At 39.9% G+C, this 24,169-nt stretch overlaps 3 protein-coding genes across 7 annotated transcripts in view; 1 reads left to right on the top strand and 2 right to left on the bottom strand.

Annotated features, from left to right (window-relative positions):
* The first annotated feature begins 69 nt into the window (after positions 1 to 69).
* tmem126a (transmembrane protein 126A) lies at positions 70 to 1,599 on the top strand. Its single transcript, XM_027012714.3, has 5 exons — positions 70 to 167; positions 495 to 612; positions 694 to 887; positions 973 to 1,087; positions 1,203 to 1,599. Exons 2-5 carry the CDS (start codon positions 515 to 517, stop codon positions 1,399 to 1,401), a joined length of 606 nt encoding a protein of 201 aa, XP_026868515.2. The 5' UTR covers positions 70 to 167; positions 495 to 514; the 3' UTR covers positions 1,402 to 1,599.
* Positions 1,600 to 3,927: 2,328 nt separating this feature from the next.
* Positions 3,928 to 6,894, bottom strand: crebzf (CREB/ATF bZIP transcription factor). Of its 2 annotated transcripts, none has more exons than XM_081702391.1 (5): positions 6,728 to 6,894; positions 5,286 to 6,097; positions 5,026 to 5,100; positions 4,510 to 4,597; positions 3,928 to 4,116 (listed from the first exon to the last, which is right to left on the bottom strand). In XM_081702391.1, the coding sequence occupies exons 2-4, from the start codon at positions 6,047 to 6,049 to the stop codon at positions 4,537 to 4,539; spliced, it is 900 nt and encodes a 299-aa protein (XP_081558517.1). In that variant the 5' UTR covers positions 6,050 to 6,097; positions 6,728 to 6,894; the 3' UTR covers positions 3,928 to 4,116; positions 4,510 to 4,536. The 2 variants fall into 2 exon arrangements, with proteins under 2 accessions (XP_081558517.1, XP_081558518.1); XM_081702392.1 differs by having other exon boundaries at positions 3,928 to 4,113.
* A 678-nt stretch (positions 6,895 to 7,572) lies between these two features.
* Positions 7,573 to 24,169, bottom strand: part of sytl2a (synaptotagmin-like 2a) — a 17,473-nt gene continuing 876 nt past the window's right edge. Inside the window, exons 2-17 of one of the 4 annotated variants that reach the window (XM_035535248.2) lie at positions 24,066 to 24,169; positions 22,263 to 22,582; positions 19,185 to 19,336; positions 18,303 to 18,426; positions 17,706 to 17,760; positions 17,382 to 17,601; positions 12,270 to 12,374; positions 11,369 to 11,463; positions 10,850 to 10,966; positions 10,504 to 10,673; positions 9,121 to 9,223; positions 8,876 to 9,037; positions 8,543 to 8,633; positions 8,342 to 8,438; positions 7,904 to 8,109; positions 7,573 to 7,787 (exon numbers count right to left, since the gene is read on the bottom strand). The exon at positions 24,066 to 24,169 is cut by the window's right edge and continues 1 nt beyond it. In XM_035535248.2, coding sequence (XP_035391141.1) covers positions 7,639 to 7,787; positions 7,904 to 8,109; positions 8,342 to 8,438; positions 8,543 to 8,633; positions 8,876 to 9,037; positions 9,121 to 9,223; positions 10,504 to 10,673; positions 10,850 to 10,966; positions 11,369 to 11,463; positions 12,270 to 12,374; positions 17,382 to 17,601; positions 17,706 to 17,760; positions 18,303 to 18,426; positions 19,185 to 19,336; positions 22,263 to 22,363 — 1,947 coding nt within the window. In that variant the 5' untranslated portion in view covers positions 22,364 to 22,582; positions 24,066 to 24,169 and the 3' untranslated portion in view covers positions 7,573 to 7,638. The remainder of the gene's footprint in view (positions 7,788 to 7,903; positions 8,110 to 8,341; positions 8,439 to 8,542; positions 8,634 to 8,875; positions 9,038 to 9,120; positions 9,224 to 10,503; positions 10,674 to 10,849; positions 10,967 to 11,368; positions 11,464 to 12,269; positions 12,375 to 17,381; positions 17,602 to 17,705; positions 17,761 to 18,302; positions 18,427 to 19,184; positions 19,337 to 22,262; positions 22,583 to 24,065) is intronic. The other 3 variants (XM_035535249.2, XM_027012673.3, XM_081702385.1) reach the window with 3 other exon arrangements.

The following is a 24,169-nucleotide window of genomic DNA, read 5'->3' as shown; positions in this document are numbered from 1 at the left end:
AGCAACAGCACCAGGTTCGCCTTAGCAACCAGAGGGCGGGCTACTACGCGACGGCCGCGATTGACAGAACCAGCCGCCAATGGCGTGAGACGTTTGTACCCGCCTGCGTCGCAGCTCACCAATTGGTGAGGTCGTTTCGTTCCTGAATCTAGGGCTCAAGGTTCACGGTAAGCATGTGGTAAGATATGACTGCGCCCATAAGGGCTGGAAAAAAAGAATTGTTATCGTAATTACATATGATTGTAATTTGCAGGAACTACGAGGTAAGTCGTAAGACAGCATTCCTTATTGAATTGATAGAAGTCGGATTTAGAAGGGAAGTATGTGCTTTTACGTCGTATGGTAGCTAGCTAACGCTAACTTGTTAATATGCTCTGGAAATGTGCTCGTATAGTTATTATCGTGTGCTTTTCATGCAGTGTTCATAGCAGGCTTTTTGTACAGCAGACTAGCAGGTATGCACCAACCCGATCCTTCTTAATTCTCCTTCTTAGCTAGACCACGGGGACACACAATGTCGTTGAAAGACACCGATCAAGGCCAGCGAATGCCCAGAGACGCTGTTGTGGAAATGTTGGCCAAAACATTTATGAAGCTACCAGACTTTGACAGGTATAACCCTGCAACAGTACTTGCTTTTGTCATTGTACAAGTGAAAATGTAATTTTACTTGAGTCTCTTTTTTAACAACAGGAAACTCTTCTTATATGGCCCGGTCTATTTGGGTGGCAATGCTGGGCTTGCTGGACTGATCGCGAATAGTTTTTTTCGACGTGCGCTCAATGTAAGTCAAGGACGATTTACTTCAAGTCTTCCTATGGCCGTCCTTCCTTTTCTGACAACTGTGGCTCTGTACAATGCAACTGTTAGTAAACCATTGTTATCAGGTAAGAGAAGTGAAACCCTTTAAGCTAAACCTAAGAATTCAAATAATAGTAATTACAAAACGTAATTCCACTTTAATTTTTGTAGGAGACCTGAACTGTCCAACCTGTGCCCTGATCAGAGGCAGCTTAGTTGGTGTAGGTGGTGGTGGTTTATACCCAATCCTGCTGGCATTGCCTGTCAATGCTGCACTTGCAACAAGGTATGACATCAATGTGCTGTGTAGATTACTGCAAACTTGCTATTATATATTTAAATGTCTTGTGTAATATGTAAAGTAATTCAAACAGATATGAGGATTCTTAATTGCCTTGCAGGTACAGTAGCACTCCAATGCCAGAGAAGGGAAATCTACTACGCTTTTGGACGAACTTGAGCAAATCTATTGTGCGTAAAATGTTTCCTGTACTGATACTACAGACTGTGTTTGGTACTTATTTAAGCAATAAGCACTATGAAATCTATCTGAAGACTGTTAAATTGTCAGAGTCAGACAAAGAGGAGTATCAGGACTAATTGCATAAAGAAATTTGTGCAGTATATGCCCAACACCCAAACGGCCTTTTCACTGCACCCAATGGATTTATGGTGTATATGACTAGCTATACTGTCTAAACAGACCTTTTGTCTTTCATCTTACCATGCATCTTTCAGGGTTAAACCTTTTGTGTTGTTTACTTCTGATTCAGATTAATAATTAAAATGTAAATGTAGCACCATGTCTGCCCTGTACTCTCTCATCCAAACACACCCTCCCTTTAGTCCAAGAATAGACTGAAACTTATCTTAAACTCTAACAAAATCAAAGCTTCTCCCCAAATTTTCAAACACAGCTGAGGGATTGCCGAACCTCATAATCACACTTATAATACAGTGACATTAAAGAAAAGATCTTGATAAACATTTGGAGTGTACATTTGAAGTACCAAACGTTTATATTCAAAGCTGCACCCTGATGATCACCTGGTTCTTCCACACTCCATTTATATCTCCCATGAATGAGGATCTTTTGCATTACACATTTAGAGTCAGTGTCAGAATCTGCAAGTGCATCCTACCAACTAGCACACAGGAAGTGATGGAAGTGTCAAGGAATGAAAGTAGATCTAGATTAATATTTGCAGTATTGTTACCATAATCAACCTAACTGTTCCCTAAATAACAATCTAACCCTAATGTCCATAAAAGTTAATCATATAGATGAACAGTATGGGACATAAGTATTACAAAATCAAAGTACTTCTCTCTCAAATGTAGTTTGTTCTAGGTGGAAAGTTCCATGTTGAATTGTATTACACCTACATTTTCAATCACCTCCATCCACTTTTATCAAGTAATATAAAGAAACCCTCAGAAAACATTATCTATTATATACACAAAATATATATTTTCCATAAATATACAAAAACATTAAGCTAGTTGGCTCGGTAACCTAGAAATTCTCTAACTTCACCACCAATACAAGTGGAAGATTGATCAAAGTCTGCTGGAAAACATGAATTAAATCAGTTTTTAAAATTGCCTTCGCTGGAGAAAATGATTACAAAGGATGATCCGAAGGTTTGTTCTTGGTTAAATAAACCAGTTTGGCTGTGTTCAGTGAAGTACAGTTAAGTGCAAAGTTTGCATTACCCTTAGCTCTCCTGTAACTTATCCAAAAATACCCCTTGTACCATTTTCAAACTGACATTATTGACTTTTTAAACAGAAATGTTTTTCCTCTGAAAATGTATGAATTCCCTCTTGGAACAGCTCACCATTTATTTTTAAATAGCAAGCTTTAAAATTTGCATCCCCTTTAAAGTATTTAACTTGATTAAGTTAAACGAGGTGTCTGCTTTAAAAATCAATGCCAGCACCTAATGCTCACTGAGTGGCATCAGCCATGTTAGAGTAGGCTGGTAGTTAAGTGTACATGCAGGGAGGTCTTCGGGAACAATATGAAATCACTGAGATCGACAAAGCTGGGATCAAAACAAAGCAGCTGTCAGAAAATATCAAAGAAGAACAGCTCATGAAGTGATAAAAATCTATAATTTTTTTACATCAGTAGCTGAAAAACAATCCAGAAACTGAAGACACGTAAACAAGAAGTGGAAGGATCGTGCCTATAAAAACACCATTCCCACAGTAAAACATGGTGGATCACTGTCGCCATGGGGGTGTGTGTCTGCATCAGGGTCTGGATCTCCGCAGAAAGTGGAAGAATGAATGCAAGCTAATAACAGTGCAGACAGCTCGCCCAACAATGCAATGACCCAAAGCATAGTCATCTGAGGCATGGTCTAAAAGGGTAGTTTTACCATGGCCTTTCCAGTCTCCAGACTTTAATAGAATAGAAACTGAATATATCTGAAGAAAACAGTACAGCAATCATCCTAAGAATTGACTAAATTAACATCTGTAAGACAATATAAAGTTGGAGGTTTTATAGGGATTGGATGGCGAAGCAAGACAGGCAGCATTTCATAAAAGGGAGGATGCAAACTTTTGAACTAACCAGTCCCTAGTTTTCCTGTAATACATTTTGAAAATCTGAGCTCCTGCTAAAACAACGTGCATTTAAAATTTAGAGTAAAGGGGATGCAAACTTTTGCACTCAACTGTGTCTGCAGTAGTTTGGACCAACACCAGCCCTTGGTCTGTGGAGTCAGAGGTGGGAAATGAAGGTTTGTATTCCCTCAAGAAGGAATTCCACTTTCCCCCCCCCCAATACTTACATAGCTCAGTTAAGAGCAACAACTGAGGGGGGGGGGAATAAATAAATAAATAAACACGCCAATTCATAAACACACTCAATGGCGGTTTAGAGAGGTCTGTAGCATTTTATGCAGTTTAAGACCCCCTTGCAACATTAATAGTTCTCCTAGTAAGAAGAATATCTATTCTGATAAAGTTGCGTCCAAGCTGTACTTGAACAGCACTGTATGAAACAATACAAAGAATTTGCACACATTTACCACCATTTTGGTGTTAAAATGTATAGCTTGGTAACTAGTTGTTTGGATATTCAAAATGTCTGTCTGCATATTCTGTGACCTTTGTTTTTGTGACACTGAAGAATCAGTCCCTAGAATGGACCATCTGCAAAACTCAACATGCCTTGGCAATAATACATTTTAAGGTTCAAAACAAGTGGAATTCCCCTTAAAGGTGAAGGATGGACTCATTACCACTCTTTATCCACTTAGAAAAGAGGAAGGATAAGACTTGCAGAGAATGAAGAAACTGCTGTTTAAAAAGAGAAGAGGAGAATGGTTATAGTATAGCACTAGGTAACAAAGCAATATGCATTAACCAAAAGAGTGGATGATAAAAATAGGATTTATTTGCAGATACTGATATCCATGTTCCTAAACAGTCTTTGGATTTCAAATACATTTTTTTTTTCCATATACAACGCACTTCTTTACAGAACACAAATGACAATCACTTTCCCCCAAACAAAACCCATTTTCCTTCTTTTGTGAAGATAAAGCTGAAGTGCAAAATCTGCTCACAGCAATGTTTTGTTGGTACACAAAAGAGCCAAGACGCTCCAACATTTATCAAAATGCTATAGCAGAGCAGATCTACATAAGCAGACTGCAGTGTGGTGGAGTACCAGTAAAAGCTTTAACTTACACTGCTCCTTGTGCTACCTTTTTAATTTTACCAGGCCATGATGCAAGCTGCTGGTCCCGATTCTTCAGCTTTCCCCACAGCAATTCCACTTTAGCATAAAGAAAAATAAGGGGCTCTATGAAAAACATCCTCCAGCAAAATAGTGACATTTCACAAAGGGCTTAATTTCAACAAAACGTGTAAAAACTATGACTGAATCAATCTTCAGACCAGACTACAAGTTATACTAATAACACCCTTTGTGAAACATCACTTATTTATATCATTTTAAAACAATTTTACTAAGTACTAATTAGCCCTCAATATTGTTTTACCCACAAGGAGATAACTAAATCCAGTGTCATCAAATCATGATCCAAAATGTGCTTTAACAAAAACAAAACTTTGCCCTCAGTTATCATCAAAAACAGTCAGGCTTATTTACAAGTTCATTATGTGCCTTGGCAGAAAACACTGCAGAGCATCTCTGGAGACTCATTTCTGAGCATTCTGAGTCTTCTACATCTTGATCCTTACCATGGATTCATGTAGTCATGGATGTTTTCTGAGACCCACTCATCCCGCATGGCAGACCAAGCACCTAGAAGAAAACTGTCAACAAGTTTAGCAGTAACTTGTATTGAAAGCAGATTCTATATACATGCCATTCAAGTCCTTATTCATACAGTTAATTCTTGACATTTGACAACTATTGTCGTGCCGTCCTCTCGACGCTCAGAACATCATGTATTTAGTTCAGTCTCAGGAAACGCTGAAAAGGTAATACTTGACCCTACATTTTATGTGATGAGCTTGCTCTCTCTGCACATTTAGTGCAGAATTCCACTGAGACGTGGTCTTTGTCCACATGCAGGCAGACACCACCTGCTGCATCTTTGTCCTCCACCTTCACTCTCTTTCGTGGCAAGGCATAATCATGGTCATTCTCGTTGGACTCCTGGAAAAGCGAGGAGGAGAATTTCATGCCGTTCACACCGCTCAATCTAGACAACAGCTGAGCCAACATGCTCTCATTGGCCAACACGGCTCTCAAGTACCTAGTCTCATTCTCCAATTCTTCCACTCTTTTGTTCAGGTTGCTGTTTTCCTGCTTGAGAAGCCGGTTTTCGGATGTCAAGGATCCAACACGCTGCTCTAAGCCACTCAAATACTGCTTCTTTTTTAGCCGGTTCATTCTTGCTGCCATTGCATTCTTATTGATTATGCGACCAGAAAGGTCTTGCAACTTCTGCCTCTCAGTTGAGCCTCTTTTGTGGGAAATTGAGACATTCGATGCCTGATCCATCTTGTCTTCGGTGTTCAGATCTTGCACTCCAACGTCTGCGAAAGGACTGAGCAAATCGTTGTCAAATGCCCAGTTGATGTCAGTGCTAAAGAGGTCATCTAGGCCCCAGTCGTTCGTATCGCTTTCTGGAGACGTCTGTGTATGTATTCCACTTTCAGACTCAACGTGTAAGGTTTGGTCACACTCCTGCGTAGGACTTGAGCACATGGCGCCCACACTGTTGCCGCTGTGTCTTCCTCTTTTTCTTGTGATCATTACGTTTTCCGGTAACTGGTTTGTTCCCGCCAGTCGCTGAGTACACGTCTAAAAAAATGTAAAAGTATTTTGAGAGATTTGTCGGTTACTTTTGGAGTAATCTGGTATTTCTGCACCATCAACGTAAATTTTTTAAAAAAAGTTAGTTGTTAGGTTACCATGTTGCTAACACCAACATGAGTCAGTGGGCCATGAGGCCGACAGACTTTTCACTTCGGAGGCCACAATATCCAACAATTAGCTAACTCCATTTTACGTAAGCTATAGCAGTTAAAAGCATATACAACAACTGACCAAATCAGTAACCTGGTGACTGTCAGACTTAACAAGAAACACACTGTATCGCGTTATTAACCTCACTGATTAAGCATACATAACGCAGCTAGCTACCTTAGCTAACCCAGGTTAGCTACACAACGTTAGCTGGACGACTAGCTAACGCTATACATCCAGTTGAAAAGAAAGCGTCTTATAGATCTTAAGAGTAAGACCAAAATATCTTTTAGAAGATTCATGTGAGATTGTATTGGATAACGCCAAGAAACCTTTCATACGACGAGCTAGTTAGCTTTGCCTATCTCTGTAGGCCGCGTAATACGCCATAACGGGAATGAGACAGCATTTTTAAACGAGACGGGCAGAACACGCACAATCCACTGTCGTTATACTCATACTTACCTTCGAAGTTGTTAGTATGTGTTTTGAACTCGGAGTTCGCAAACTTTGGGGAAACTCTACCGCGTGGTTCAGAACAAAAAAAGTTTTCGTCCGCACAAATGATCCAGCGCCAAGTTCACCACAGCGACGTCGCTCCACCACCCTAAAATGGCGCAACCCGCTCGGCTATCGCGGGATTTGGATAACGATTGAAATACGGGATCTCCTTCGGGTTTCATCGGCACACATCGACAACACTTCTGTAAACCTATTCATTTACGGTATTTAGCTGACGCTTCTATTCAAAGCGACTTACAACTATGACGGGGTACAACTTGAGCAATTGAGCTTTAATGGCCTTGCTCAAGGGCCCAACAGTGGCAATTTGAACCAGCAACCGTCCAATTATAAGTCAAGTACCTTAACCACTGAGCTACCACTGCCTAATCACCTCCATGTGTAAGGGACATGTGCTGTGCTCTTATTCCTTAAATATACATTTAACACCATCATACAAGATAAGCCTGTTTTGTTATTGTTGAGGGTGTGTAGCATGTTTACTGCAATAGGTTTTCATGACACTTGTCATGAAAATTACAAAACACCTCCCCAGGTAATCTAAATTCTCTGCTTTAATTATATTTTTAAATCAAGAAACAACAAAAAGGCCAAAGTTAACCTAACAGGGCTGGTGTAAAAGTTTGTCCATGCATATTGTTACTCACAGAATACACTTCAAATATATTCATTTTACAACAAATTAAACACACATTGTCAGAGTTACGTTTTTACATATCCAGTATATAACCCTTATCTCAGATTAAGTATACTATTATTAATCAGTGTATAGTACATCCTCTAATTAGTTTTTTTTTTTTTTTTGCTTGTTTAATAAAAAACAAGACAAACAAAAAATAAATGTAGGTCTATTACTATCTGGCCATAGTTCTTGCCATAATTAGCATTCTCAGAGGTACCACATCTTCCACCCATTCATTCTGCGATTCATTCATTCTTTTCCACAGCTCAGCTTCAGCTGTGCTAGAATCCATCCAGTCCACCTCAGCACCGTAGCTTTTACCTGGACAAAAAACAAAAGACCATTTTCTAAATCAGGCTCCAAAGCAGACTAAGTTCACAAGAAATTTCCACTCTCACTGTGAATCTTTAATTAAAAGTTTAACTGATGCCTCTCACCTGTTCCCAGACCAAGCCGTGTTCCTCCTATGAAGTGGTTAGTAATCCGGTCGCGTTTCCACACAGTGAGCTCCACACAGGCTTCTCTCAGCTCTTCTGGTTTGAAGCTGTCAAACACCATTGTGTGGTTAAAGACTGGGTTTGCTGTTCTCTTCACAACGTGCGTCTTCTGCAGGCCTTTCCGACCAGTGTCTGGCAGGATTGTGCTAAAAACACAAAACCGTATGTACAACCGCAAAGATCAGTCCACACAAATTTATAAATATGTGGTTTAGACACAGCTTGTGCAATATACAGTATGTAAAGAAATGAAACATTTAGTTCACAAGATTAACTATGTCAAACCTAAGACAAGAAACCTGGAAAAAGCCTAAAAGATGCATACAGAAAATGCTTGCAAGCTTTTTTGATGTTTGTTTGTTTTTTACATAAACATACCATTTAACAAAGGCGTTACCCTCTCTAGATGGTAGATTCTTACATTCCTTTACCCAGACCTGGACATCACCAGTCTGGGGGATCTTTTTATCTACATCTAGAGAAAATACAAAAGTGCCTTGTGAAAATAAAGCAGTGTTAGTCAAAGTTCACAGATTCACATTTTATTTGTGCTCATAGGTCTTAAAATTTAACACTTACTTGAAGAAGTCGGCAGAATGAAACGCAAAGCTACTTTCATCTCTCCGTTCATTTCCACATTAACATGCGCTGTACTGGGCTGGACTGGAACCTGAGGTGTTACATTAAAGTAAAATGCATACACATGCATTACTCCTCCTGAATTTGTTTTCTTTATTTAAATATTAAACAAGCCTGGATAGTCTTCTCTGGTTCTGTCGTCTTTTAAAGGGCTTTTGCTTTGGGAATTTTTGTTTCACAGACTGTCACAAACAGAGGAATTATGATTAAAGATCACAGCTACTACGTGAGATGTGTTTGTTCTAAGATGTGTATTGTTTCAGAAACACTTACCCTTCCTTTAAGATCACAATCCATTATATGTGTGTTGTTGAAGTCCCATTCAGAAAGATCTTTGTTTACTTCCCCAAGAAAACTGTTCCTTCCAAATGTGTCGTTATGCCACACGGAGATGTTTAAAGTGCGATTCTTAAGGCTGTCCGCTGGTATCACATACTGCTCAGAAAGAAGGTAATTTGATTTTAATTACAACAGAAATGGCACAGACTACTGCAGCAGTCATTAATCGCAGCTCATACCCGTAAAATTTCATTGTATGTTGGATTCAGAGTCTTCTTTTTCACTGATGTTTTCCTCTTCCCCAGCTTGGTTTTGTCAGGTAGGAGGTAACATTTAACATATCTGAACCATGGGGATAAAGACATCATTATATCAGTGCAACTTGACCGCATGTGCCAAATAGTCTGTCAGATAAATCAGGACTAGAACTAATGTTACAGCGCTGCTGGGTTATCCAATGTAATGGGGCTCGAACCCAGGTCAGATAGGTGATGTTTTAATGATGGGCAAGTGTGCAAAACAGTTAGATGTAAGAACAGGTAAAACTAGAGAAGTAAAAAAAAAGGTGTGGAGTTGAACCCCAGCTGCTTTGCTGCAAGGCAAAGGAACTCCCGCTAGACTGCGGCAGCCATCAAAATAACCTACGCGGATATCGCGCTTAAAAACGAGAGGAAAAACTTAACACCACGCCAAACTTGGAAACAGGGAGACCAAAGGTCGTCATGGGAAGATTGGCAGACCCGATGCACTGGGGATAACCAAACCAGAAAACAGGGAGGAATTTTAATGGCTAAGGGGAGCCTCGGGAGAGAGACAGACTTGAGAAGGAAAACTGGAAAGGGGAGGGCACGTGTGAAAACACAGACACCCTCGCAGACCAGAAGTGAGGTGTAGCACAAGGGCTCACAGACCTCAATACCTGAAGTTACCGGCTAGGCGCTTGGCTCAAAACTTTAGCAAATACCCAGCACTGAGTGACTGGGTCACTGGGCTTATTTAAGCTCTAGCCCAGCTGTTGGGAATCAAGCCTGATTAGCAGCGTGGTTGACTCGAGGCCTCCCTCTGGTGGCCAGAGGGGGCCTTGGCCTGGTGCCAACCCTTACATCCAAAGCTATTTGTTGGACTGTAGATATAAAATAAATAGCTTACAAAAGGAAGAAAGTAAAGAATATATGTAAAATAGCGACATGAGGCACTGGCACAAATAACTTTTTTTTTAATTTTTATAAAGTGTGACCACTGTATGAGTCCCACTGACAACCCACTCATAGTTACACAATGGATGATATTCAGTACCAACTGCAAGATGAATAATTACAGTAGTGAATGTAAAGAGCACATTTGTGGAGTGTAAAATCAGCAATAAATGTTTTACATAGTGATATAGAAAAGCCTTGTTTTATTGGAAAAAGTGTATCAACAGCAGTTCAATTAATTCTGCATGATGATGTTCCCAGTGGGGCCAGAGAGATTTGTTAATCTTCCACAACTGAATAATTGATAAAATATTGCAAAGAATTTGATATATTCAAATTCTGCCAGGGTCAAAGTGTGGCATTTGTATTATATGAACGATATAGCAATGCTGCTCCCGGCATTGTAATCCCTCCTGAAACACTCACGGGTCAGAACGGTTCCTGTTGGACTCTGCCACTGCCAGGTCTCTGCAGTGCACTATAAAGATGTGGAACTCTCCCAGTCCCTCCACATAGTTCATGGCAAACTGGATGGTCCCTTTGGCCTCCACGTTGCCAAAGTCACATCCGTAAATGTCCATCACGCTGCCACTGACCTTTCACAGCGGGAAGAAGCAGCGCAGAATTACTCACTGGGCAGCTGACAGTGGAAAGCTAACAAAGCAAGACAACTATGACTCAGGAAGGCCGCTTCACACGTGCTACAACATGCATACGTGCATCAGTCTAAAGTTGGAAATTGTTGCGCATGTTAGAGCTGGCCGACACGTACGGAAGACATTGTGGCAAGGTCAGAGGAGGACCTAAAGTTAGTGTTCGTGCTGTCTTTCCTCTGTCTCTCCGAGTAGAAACTGTCAGCTGAAGCAAGGTCGGTTTCTCCTCCATTGCTCTGGAAGACATAGGAGCACGGGCCTTAGCAACATTCTGGTTAAGCATAACCACATGCGCATGCTACGGCTGACTCTAACATGAATAAGAAACAAAGAAACATACTTGTATACAAGTAGAGCAAAACACCTCACTAAACATATTTATAAATACACAAGTCAAGTGGCAACCAAGTGTGACATATTCTTTGTTTAACCGAAAATTAGGTTCAATATTTGTAGTAAACATGGATACAGAGAGGAATTTCTATCTCAATGCTTTATAATCACTGAGCAGTGCATATGTTTTCTGAACAAGCTATTTTTCAGCTTATAAAGCATACTGGGATCCAAGCTAAGCTATATCAGTTTAAAGCATGCGGCCTCTTGTGATGAATGCATGGCAGCTCAGGTGGGCTATTTACCTGCTGCTGTGCGAAAACAGGCACAGATGTGCTCAGCGTTTTCATCTGCTCCCTGTCTGAGACCGAGAAGCCAGGGACATGTGGAGCTGTGGACACTGATCCAGGAACAGTAGGTATGGGGAAAAGAACAGGACATCTGAGCGTCTTTACAGAATGACTGTGCTGATCTGTCAGAAAACAGTCTGTACCCTTGGTGCCAGTCATTAAACATGCTTACACCCCAACACTGATTACTGGTTCCAGAAGAATTTATTATCTTAGAGCCACTTTTGTTATAAATACAGCACTTACTAAATTGTCTTTCTAAACCTTCAGAGGCTTCAGGCCCCAACCTTTTATTAATTGCTTGAGTTAATCCTAAGTAGCAAGTTTTATTACATTTTTATTGACCTGCTATCAAATCTAATGCTTTTTTAAGAGTTCCAAAATAATTAGAAGTAAAGAGGTCATAAAAGACAGAGATAAAACAGACAAATGTAGTGTAGATGAATAAATGTTAGGGTTAAGAAATCACTATCCTGCATACTCAGGGTAATGTCACTCCATGCATATTTTTTCTGCCCTTCATCTCCTTGGTTTGAATTGGCAATAGTAATAATGAGAATACAATGATAAAATCAGTTGTAGCATAAAACACTGGAGATGCAATTTTGAAAAAAAAAGTGACTAGTTCTCTGTTTATATTTACTTGCTAACTATTACAAAACTGCATTTTAGCCCATCACTAGACAAGCTTTTGGACATCTGGGTCCAGTTGTAAGATACCGCGGGACAATATTCTATGTGACATGATGGGCCACAATTATAGTTAAAGTTATAAACTTTATAATTTCAAGTTTTCATGCTCAGCACTGGCATTCATTGTCAATATTTTCCATTTAGCAGGATCTCTGTTACTCACGTGAAGCCAGTGTTTCCAGGTCATCTAAGCTCTGGGATAATGAAATGGGTCTGATGCTTGTCTGCTTCAAGGAAGTTTTTCCATGACTTGACTCCTCATGACCACCTATAAGAATTTATGTCATATTTAGGCACTGCATCTGTGACTGGAAATAGTCATTTATTATGTAACAAATGAATACATTTATTTACACCACAAAATCTACTTTAGAACTACAGAAATAAAAATTAGTAACTGAATAATACTAATAACTAATAATGATTTCAATATCATAATATCATAAGAAAAATCAGATTTACCTTATAATCTTTCATCTTTAAAAAAAAAGATTTATAATTTTATATCAGATTACCAAGTTATTGACCACAGTATCTATTGACTATAACAACTACTAACTGTATGACAAATGTAAGGCTTTGCATGATGTTGTAATATTATGTTCTTTTTCATCAATATTACTTTCATTTCATTAAAATGTAATTTTCTTTTTAAATTAATTTATTTAAACAATGTTATGGTCAATAAGGATTTGTTAGATAAGTTTTGGTAGATGCAATTAAAATAACAGGGCTAACTATTGCCACATTGCCACAAACACACCTAAGGAGACCATGTGGATTTACATCCTTTGTAACTAATGCACATATACCAGCATACCCATCTCAGTCAGTAGAATTTATTTTTAGCAAAATCTTAGGCAAGGCATATATAACAAACACCACCAAATATCACAGAATACATTATTTATTGTAGAAAACCCTATTTCTACCCAATAAGGATGTTTTTATAAACAGCCTTATAAATCAAACTGTTTTTACTGAACCCATCGTTGGGCTGAGTAAAATAGCGCTCACAAGTCAGATTCATCTGAGAGTGACAGCAGGCTTCCAGTGATGTGCCCCTGGAAGAGTCCAACAGGTTCTCATCTGATTCAGGCTGGGAGTGATGACAGGGCATGCTCTTATTGCTTGGTCTGTCATGGATCAGCTGTTAGGAACCATTGCCCACCTGTGCTCTAACCCACTTCTGCTTACCTGCCTGTTCAGACCGCCCAGAAATGAGTGCAGGCTTACTCAGGCTAAGGACATTCTGAACAGCCCGAGGGATATAAGACCCGGCTAAGGGAGCATTTGGCTGCAAGTCATCCAAACGCTTTTGCTGTTGTAGGTCGACAGGTGTTCCATCTGTACCTTCAACGGCTGTATTTCTGGGGTGCTCAGGTGAGGTAATGAGCAGTGCTGAGGCTTGACCTTGACAATCAGGTGAGGGATAGACAGCACTTTTTGATTTTTCACTGATGTTACCCACACTGATATTACCTTCTTTATGAAGACTGAGGCCTATTGAGAGGCACCACAGGCTTTGGGAATGTAATGTGATACTGTGGGTTCTGCTCATATGTTTGTCCTGGGGGGGAGATGTGACACTGCTTAGACCCTTCAACCAAGTCAATCCAATCGCTAAGAGAACCTGATTTGTGTGTGACATTCAGTACGGATACCATCTTCGACCTTTGTTGTCTTCTGGATTCTATTCAGCGGGGCTGATATCTATACTAAAGGTCCTTAATAGGAACATATCCTTTCCAGACTCTCTGACTGGCTGTAAAAGGCAACTTATGCTCTCAGCCTTGGTGTACTGGACTGAGCTAGGCTGAGCAATCCTGAGTAATTGAGGCAATATTCCTAATGGAGGAGGAGTCAGAAATTAGCTTCTTGCCTTTATATGAAAGTGACTCATGTGTCCTAATTGGTGATAAACAGTGGATGTTTTGAGATGTCCTTTCTGTGTCATTCAGAGGACTTTTAACAGGGACTCTGCTGGGATTGTTTTTCCACTGACTCATGTCTGCCTTTCCGCTCAACGAGAGCACAAATGTTCCATCTTCTCTGTTCAGAGGAGCTCCTTCCATCAAGGACTTCCCCAAGATCTGGGCTGGATCTGGACTTGAGTGTGGAATGGTGTCTTGGAGACGTTGTATCACTGCAATCTGATACAGTAGTGCAATTTATTATCTTAGGGCCGCTTTGTTCTCTTTTCCAGAAAGACTTGAGATTGCTGATGGTGGCAGGCAGGAATTCTGAAATGGTGTTTTCACTTTTACCATCATGGCAATACATTTAATCTTCCTTAATCAGCACATTTTTTAGGGCTCTCCTTGTCTTTTATTGTGAAAACATTTCACACAGCACCCACTTAGGCTGTGGTGATAGTTTTGCCTTTACAAGTGTCTGTGTAGGAGATGCATTTTCTGTCTCCGGGGTACCATGACTCTGAAGACCTTCTTTGTTTCCTTCCTTTAGAAGACTGGGCCGCTCCTTGACACTTTTACTGTCTCTGGGAGCCCTTCCAAACCCCTCAAGTACTTCAGCCATGGAGCTGCCCTCCACCTCAGTTAGAGTTCAGGCTCAAGCATTCCTACTATTGTACATACCATCATTCCAGTTTCTGCAAGCTGTGATCTCACATACCATCCCTTCGCTGTCTACTGGGCCATCGCTGCAAATGGAGAGACCAGGAGTGGGTGACTCCTGATTTATTTGCTATGGGAGTGCCTGATCCACTGCTCAGTGACACTGAGCCACTCTCCACCGTGTTTCCTCCTGCTATATGCATGTTTGCACAGCAGTGCTTTGCGCATATTTGTTGTATCTATTGTATATGCCTCCCCTTCTTGGTCAAAGGGAGAACTGCAGTTCTCACCCAGCAGGCCATGTTCCCTGCCTCTGTTCTCTCTGTGTCTTTGGCCTGGACAATGAATGGGAAACAGACCTGCTTTCTACCTAGATATCCCAGAGAGGGCAGGACTGATACAGTTACCAGAGCCTTGAGGGCTAAGTAGGGAGGCAGCCTGGCTACTGCCGCCATTTTTACATGACAAGATGACAGCGAGGCTACAGGTGGAGCTTTAAAATGCCTTTAGAGAGCCCTGCGGAGATGGAGGCGTGTCATGACTAAGGGCAGGGCCACTGCTGGAGTTCATCACAGAGTCATGGCAAAAATATAGCAATAGTTTTTTTGTTAATGCTCTGAACTATGTTTGGATGCTTTGGGGGAAATCTGTTTTTTAATTTGTGTTGGTAGGAACAGAGCTCACTGTCAGTACGGGCAAGTCTGGGGGAAAAATGGTGGAAATAATGAAGAGTGGATAAAAGAGCAGGTAAAACTATTAAAAGGAAAACTATTAAAAGGCAATGATTTTAAAAGAAGACAATACAAATATAGCTTAAGTTACTTTTGAACTTTTACCCAAAGTGACTGACAATTACGACTAAGATCAACTTGAGGATAAAGGGCCTTGCTCAGGGGTCCAAAGGTAGCAACTCAGCAGTGCTGGGGATTGATCCAGCAACCTTCCAAAGTACAAGTTAAGCAGCTTAACCACTGAGCTACTACAAAACTCTTCATACCAAGACTCACATTAGCATGGCTTAATGATTAACATAATGAAGCATGACCCATTAGTAAGATTTTAGTAGACTGATTAATATTGTAGTATTTGAAAGACATATAAAGGAATGATGGTCCAGAAATAAAGTAAAGTGAACCATAGTACCATCATAAAATCTAAAAAACTAGTCCCTCAGTAGTTAGAATGTCTGTGTCATTTTTTATACTGAAGAAACATGGCTAGTGCTTTCATTATACATACATGCAACCAGCCAATAATCTCACAAATTGATGTGACATAAACTTGAAACTTCCTGCCACTGCTTTTTGCAGACATGGACCCACTTTACAGGCAAATGTGGCTCTTCAGGGTTTTTTTATGGTTACTAATAGTGTACAATTCAAATTCTTCATTTTCTCAAGCATGTACAGCATTTCAGGGTCTCCCCAAAAGTGCCTGGCAGCCAGGTGCTGCATTTAACCCTGCTAGCCACTTACACAACCACACTGGTTACATCTGTGATCAGGAGCAGACCAAGAAATCTGAAGGGAATCACTTACATTTATTGGACACTTTTATCCAAAGCAACTTACAATTATGACCGAGTACAACTCGAGCAATTGAGGGTTAAGGGTTTTACTCAGGGGCCCAACAGTGGCAACTTGGCAGTGCTGGGGCTTGAACCAGCAACCTTCCAATTACAAGTCAAGTACTTTAACCACTGATGTCAGTATTTGTCAGGCTAGTGCATGAAACTGTCTAAATCCTAAATCCAGTTTTTACCGTAAGTGCAGGCTATACATGCTTTTTACATGACCATTTGATGAATCAGATAAGTTGAGAAATCCGATTACCATCGCAAGTGTATGTAAACGCACTTGCACCTCTTTATTGGGTGATTTAGATTTAATCACTTGTTTTACACGTTATGGACACGGCTCTGGTCTGAACTGCAGTACTGTGATACTGTAAAACTAAGGTAAAAACTGGTTTTAGGTTTTAGACAGTTTAATGCACTAGCCTGACAAATACTGAGATCACCTCTTTTGTTAGTACTTTAGGCCAAACAACATTTACACTTGCACTAACATTTAATTTTTGCAGCCTCTCTGCAAGAGGCATTTAAGGAGAAGTAAAGTCTAAATCTTTTTTCCATGTTTGGGTCTAAGTTTCATTTGTGGGAGTAGAGGACAGACACTGATCATGCAAAACATTTTGAGCACACTTGATCTAACCAGCCAACCCCGAAAGCTCAGGCAACAACCATTCACTGTGCTGAATGGGGATCAGTCCACCAGACTTACGATGCAGGCATGGAAAATGTTTTGACTGATTGTCATGATGTCCACTCCATTAAATATGCAACACATTTATTATACACTTATAACGCACCCTAGCAGGAGAATAAGTTTTGCTTTTGTCATTTGACTGTTCGCATTATGTCAACTCTTTGCTGTGCTTGTGCCTTTATTTATGGAGAAAAAAGAAACTCAAATTATGCACTTGTGTCTCACTCCCTCCTTGCTACCATCACACATACCAGATTATACTTATTCCTATGACCCTCAAAAGGCCACATTTAACGGCTGCCAAAGAGGTCCTGTTTGAAGTTGGACTCTCTACCAATACCCCTGAGATTTCACTTTTTCTAAATTCCACTCTGAACGACATCGACACATGTTTGTCCAGCAGCCTGGAAGTGATAGCTGGGAGATTCTCACCCGCAGCAGGTGACAGCAGGGAGCCTACAGATGCTTCAGGCTCGAGCAGCTCTACAGTTGGCAGCTGCCACCCTGCAGGTTCCTGGTGTGTGTCCGCAGGTGCCTGGTGCACCTCTGCATGTGCGAGGTGAGCTGACCGTGCTCTGCTGGGTAACTGTTCATCAGCCTTTCTTGGAAATTCTGACTCTAAGATCTTATTATTAAAAGGATTTTGTCTAGGCTACAAAGGAAAAAGAAACAGTGATGACAAGTTTGCTATAGCGCCTTTAGAAAAGTAATTGGAAGCGTTTTACAATGAAAGGTAATACATTTTAATGGGTGTACCTTGGCTTGAGGATGGGAAGCAACTTTATAACTGTCTTGCTGAATTTCTTCTTCCCTGTAGAAAGATCACATAATCAGTGTCAACCCATGGCCATGATAATGTACAGAATTAGAAAAATGAAAAGATTTGCAGATAAGTGGTGGTGTTGATTCAAGATCAGCATATAAACTGAAAGTTTCGGAGGAGCTTAACAAATTGACTGGCACAGAGGTATGAGAAAGAGCACAACTGTGGAACACAGCAGTCTCACTGTGCTTGCTCCCCCTCCCCAATGCCAACATGAAGAAAGATGGAGGAGATTACATTCTTTTTAAGTCACATGTCAACCGTTACTTCTGAGAAGGATTTTCTATGTTATGCATTGAGAAAATGCATGTCATGAACAGGACAATTTTGTATTTGGAATGTTCTTGGGGTTGTGTTCAATGTGCCGATGTCTCAAGCTCTGTTAATGATGTTGTGTGATCGTCTAATCAAACAGAGGGGCATTTTGGGTGGCATTGTGCTTGGAGTTGATGACAGTACGAAAAAAGAATTACATCTCCAGAACTGCTGGGGTTTTTCAATCACATAATGTCTCTGTTCATCATGCTTACCTTGCATACTGTGCATGTGATGGCACTTCTTCTAGAATTCCACATAGCTCTGGTGGAATAAATAAATCCTTGATCTCACTGTTTAAAAATCTAGGCTTCTCTGACCAAATCTGGGAGAGCTCCACTGTAACACACACCCACACACAAACACACACACACACACACACACACACACACACACACACACACACACACAGAGCTAAGTCCATCTGAAAAATATGCCACATCGGGACCAAAACGAAGTGCAAGTCTTGGCATATATAAATTCCAGAGGAGCCATCTAATTGAAACAATCTCCAAATCACAGTGCCCTATATACTTGACCAATATTAATAGACAAACTAAAACAAATTCAAATTAAATTCACCACAGCAAACCATTTCTCTAAATTAATCTATATAAGCAATAATTTATAACATTATTTAATTTTATGTAGTGGCCAAAGTTACTTAATAAAATAACCATGAAAAAGATATATGAACTTATTCCAGTATATTTACTACTTGCTTAATTAATACAATTGCTTAAATAAGTAACACTTCATTCGGACATAAAAAAAAATCTCTTACACTCTGTCCAATCTTGAGAGACTCTATGGCTGATATCAGTTAAAAGTTTCCAAACAGAAAAAGTTTCTAAGATGTGCACGTATATGCCAGGAAAGCGAGCAGATTTTTAATACCTCGCCTCTGCGCTTCTACGCTGAACACTCACAATTAAACTTGTTTCTTTGACGCGCCACAAACAAAACATTGAACTTGAAACCTCATGTTTTTGGAATGCGATTTACTTTACGATTTACCATTACACAGTTCACAGTATATTTGACACAACTCCTGGTGTTGAATGTTGGATCTAATGCGTGATCGCCGGCACACTCACATATGGTCATAGGTCTGTTGTCCCTTATGGATGATCTGATGATGTCGGAGCCGTGCGTCCGGTCTCTGTGCCTGCGTGACTTGGTCTCGTAAAACCACTCTCCGGTCAGGCACTTTAGTTCGCCGCTGTACCGCTCCGTCTTCTGCAGGTTCCTAGACGTGGGACCGTGAGAAGCATGTTGCAGTCAAGAGAACCCTGTCCAAGAATCATAGCCCTAAGTAGCTACCTACCCTGAGGCAGGGTTTGTAGTTGTGTACACTCCACCCATTTGTTGTGTCTGGTTGCAAATAGTACGGCAAATGAACAGAACAGTCATTCGTATTTACAAGACCATAGTGTATTGGTATGCAGCTGTGAGTTACATCAAAACTGTTCAAAATACACACTTTTAGGTACACAGTTTCTCCTACACTACTGCACATAAACCATATATTAATATTAAAATGTGTGTTTTAAAACGTGTGTTTTAATTGTATGAAGACAATGCAGTGATTTTACATTTTTTTAAATTTTATTCAGCTTCAGTCATAAGCAACGTCAGCATGGCGATGCACCTTGCTCTGTAATACCCTGTAATGCTCTGTTTATGGAGTTTAAGTTTGATATGGTGGTTTCAAACTATATATATATATATATATATATATATATATATATATATATATATATATATATATATATATATATATATATATATATATATATATCCTGGAGATTAACCTCTACCTTTATAAAATGGCCTTATGTGACATCTGTGTGGAGAAATTCCAGGCATTATTTGCTGTGCAAACATTGTCCTAAAAAGATGAGTGCGTTTACATACATTTAATAACCTGATAACTACTGAAAATCAGATTTTGTCATTGTCACTGGACATGGATCTCTGCACCATTAATGCTTTCAGGTAGAAATCCTGTCTGTCAGACCATAATCAAATGAATGCAAAATATCAAACCAACCCAAACAAACAACAGTAAATTATACTCATGCCACAGGACCTACAGAGGGGCTCGGCCCACCGTGAAAAATTCACCTATGAACATAATTTGGCTGATATAGCGAACAAATTCACTTTGACAACTTTAACACCACCAGTTTTTATAAACACAGGGGCAGCGTTAACCATGCATTCCATGAAATCAGCAGCAATTCCCAAAAAGCAGCTAATACGGCCGACCTTCAAAGGGAAAAAGGAGAACCAAAATATGGGGAAAAGAGAAATGGGTTGATCATGAATGCAAATATCTCTGCGAGGAACTAAAAAAACTGTCAAACCTGAAACATCGACCACCAGATCTGAGAAAGAAATACTGTGAAAGCCTAAAATAATATAACTACATGTGGAAAAAAAAACTAAAATATACAAACAAAACTCTCAGAGTAATTGAAGATTCTATTAACCAAAATCAGTTCTGGGAATTATACAACAGTTTGGGCATAGCAAAACCTCAGGATGTATATACTGAAAAAAACACCTTTACAAAGAAATCCCTCAAAAAGACCATAATCCTAATTATGATCTGATAAAACAAAAATTGCATTTGCTAGAATGACTCATAAAAGACAATCATAGGCTATTAGACTAACCTATAACACAAGAATTGACTCAACAACTCAAATATTTAAAATCCAAAAAAGCTTGTGGTCCTGACTGCATCAGGAATTAAATGCTTCAAAGCAGCACTATTTAACTGCAGATGGCAGTGCTCAAACTATTCAACTTTGTCCTGAGCTCAGTCTGTTTGCCTGACATGTGGAGCCAAAGACACATTACCCCAATCCATAAAAGTGGAAACAGACCATTACAGAGGCATCTGTGTGAGCAGTAATCTGGGGAAAGCTTTCAACAACATCTTAAACAGCAGAATTTGCTTTCCTTCACAAACACAATGTCCTGAGAAAGAGTCAAACTGGTTTCCTTCCAAATCACAGGACTACTGATCATATCTACATTTTACACACCCTAATCAACCAACACTTTCATCAAACCAAACATGGACAAGCCTTTGTAGATTTCTAGAAGGCGTTTGATTCCTTTTGGCTTGAGTGGTTATATTGCACATGCCTACAGAGTGGAGTGGGGGGTAAAGTGTATGATATCATCAAATCAGTATATTCAGAAAACAAATTGGCAGCAAACATATAGAACTTTTCTCACAAAAGAGGAGTGAAACAGGGCTGCAGTCTGAGACCAATACTGTTTAACATCTACATAAATGACTTGGCAGTTGGAGCAGTCTGCAGCTTCTGGACTCACTTTGCAGAATAGGGAAGTAAAATTCCTGCTCTATGGAAATGACCTGGTGCTGTTGTGTCCCAGTGCACAGGGACTACAGCAGTACCTGGACCTGCTGGAGCAGTACTGCCACAACTGGGCCCTGGCAGTAAACGAAGACTAATATTATGGTCTTCCAGAAAAAGCCCAGATGCCAAGAATACAGGTACCAGTTCACCCTGGGCAGCTCCGTCCTGGAGCACACTCTGCAGTACACTTACCTCGGCATCACCATCACTGAGTCAGGCAGCTTCAACACTGAAAGAACCAGCCCGCAATGTTCTGTACGCAATCAGGAGGGGATTTCACAATATTGACATTCCCATCTCAGTCTGCTGTAAACTATTAAATAGTGTGATGTAGCCAATTGCACTGTATGCAAGTGAGGTGTGGGGTCCACTTATTGAGAATAGCTACATTCAATGGGACAAACAATTGTAGAAACCCTGCATGCTGATTTCTGCAGAATGAATTACAAAAGAAAAACACCCAGCAATGCATGCAGGGCAGAATTAAGCCGATTCCCCCGATTACAAACATACAGAAAAGATCTCTAAGTCACAGAGAAACGTTGCAGTTTAAAGTGCTACACATCCAATAACTAAACCCTGAAATGAGTCAGCTGTTCTGAGACTCTCCCATCTTCAAACAGGTCCTAACAAATACTACAGCAATGTCCAACAGCACAGTGTAAACACCCACCAGCTCAACAATAACAGATTAAAAGCCCATTTATACCAGGGCATAAGTCTCAATATTTTCAACACTCATGAACAAAACACAAACCCTCCTGGAGTCTCACTCACTTGATTCGCTGCTCTTCCACTTTTTTCAGCTGAGCATCTCTCTTCAGCACTGCTAGGATCATCTCCTGCTCCTCCTCTGTCAGGTAGCTCAGGTCAATCATGCTGAATTGCTGAGTTCCCAGCACAGATTTCAGATCAGGCGGGCTACTGTTGGTCTCCAACTCTATGTGCAGACCAATGCCGTGCAGCCTGCATTTGCACTGCTCTGGGACCAGTCAGCAGATACTGATGGTGATCAGAGCTCTTTGGACTGAGGCAGCATCAGGTGCAGCAGCATCACTGAGGTCCAACAGCACTGAAGGGCTGGAGCCTATGTTTGTCTGGATAAATGTAAAACACAAGGGACATTCAGGACCACACACACAGGACCTGTCGCTAATTCAACAAACAGCCATGACGGAGAGGTCTACTGTACCCGCTAGCCTGTTCCCAGTGCATATTAACATAACAAGAATTGAACAACAGAATCAGTCAACAGCTACAAATCGATGCCCATATGTAATAACATAGTATTGCTCCATATCAGCCACAACACATTTGTGCACCTGAGGTTGCACAGCTGACCATCAGAGGATGCTAGCTTGGCCACTACTCACTACTCTCAATGTGAAAGAAATCTTTTATTCTCAAATGAAATGAAGTTTAAGTTAATAAGGTGTTGGAAAACAGCAGGATTGGGGTTGTACAGACTTTTCAAAGAGTAAATCAGTTCAACTTCGTGTCATGGTCAAATTGTGAGTAACAGTAGGCAAGTCAACAACCAAAAAAGAGAATTTTAGCATGACAAAGCAAGGCCATAAAATGCACAGACGTTCAGATCTTAAACATAAAATCTCATTTCTTATAGATGATGGGGGAAAAAATAAATATGTATATATATATATATATATATATATATATATATATATATATATATATATATATATATATATATATATATATATATATATATATAAAAATCAAGGTCTAACTTTAAAATCCTTTAGTTGGCTGAAACAAACACAGCTCCAGATCCAAACTTCCACCTGGAAAATTATACTAATTTGTTATATTACTTAGTTATACCAATCAGATATAGTAATCAGATAGACTAATAAATGCTCTTTTTGTACTTAGTTCTCTTATGTGAATCACATTTGTTTCTGATTTTCCTTTTTTTAAAAAGGATTAGGTTACAGAATGATCAGAGACAAATCTGACACAATGTCCCTAGGGCAAATTATCTGATTCACACACCAAAACCAATGTACAGTAGCTGTTTGTCTGTGTGCATGGGCAAATTAAACTTGCTTGAGTTGCAGTGCATTCTAGGGAAGTGCGTAATGATCACCATCCCACAGTTAATAATCTTTTCCTGTGGCATTTTCTTGACTGACTCACTTCCTTGCAAAAAGTCCCAGATCTTGGTTTTGGGCAACAATTATAATGCAACAAAAATTAATTTAAAATATTCCTAAGGCATATTAAAAAATCTGGATGTAAACACAACAGAACACAAGAGTAACAGTTCACAACAGAGTTATGTTGTAACCAAAGCAATCACACCAGTCTGTGGAGTTACTATATGTAGTTTTGAGTCCTTATACAAACTGTGCTTCGCAGTACTGAGATGAATACACTGTGAAGGACCTATACATGTCTGGACAGACTCTGAATTTTATGACCAAGGGTTGGTAATACCAGAGATGGAGGGTAGTCACTAAAGCCTTTTCAAGATTATTATATCTCTGCTATGTATTATAAAAAGCATAACTTCCATATAGTTATGCTACGTATAACAGAAAATGAAATGTCATGCCTTACCTTTCTAGCTAGTGTGTATTCATCAGACACATTGTCATTAAACTTGTCAAGTATGTAAAACTTCACATATCCCAAGGCAGTCTTTTTCACATGCTTCCCACCTT

This window comes from Electrophorus electricus, chromosome 19 (genome assembly GCF_041902795.1).
Source record: "Electrophorus electricus isolate QZ-2024a chromosome 19, ASM4190279v1, whole genome shotgun sequence".
Classification (NCBI taxonomy): Eukaryota; Metazoa; Chordata; class Actinopteri; order Gymnotiformes; family Gymnotidae; genus Electrophorus; species Electrophorus electricus.
The sequence above is the reverse complement of the archived record's forward strand: the minus strand, read 5'-3'. Positions and strand labels throughout refer to the sequence as shown.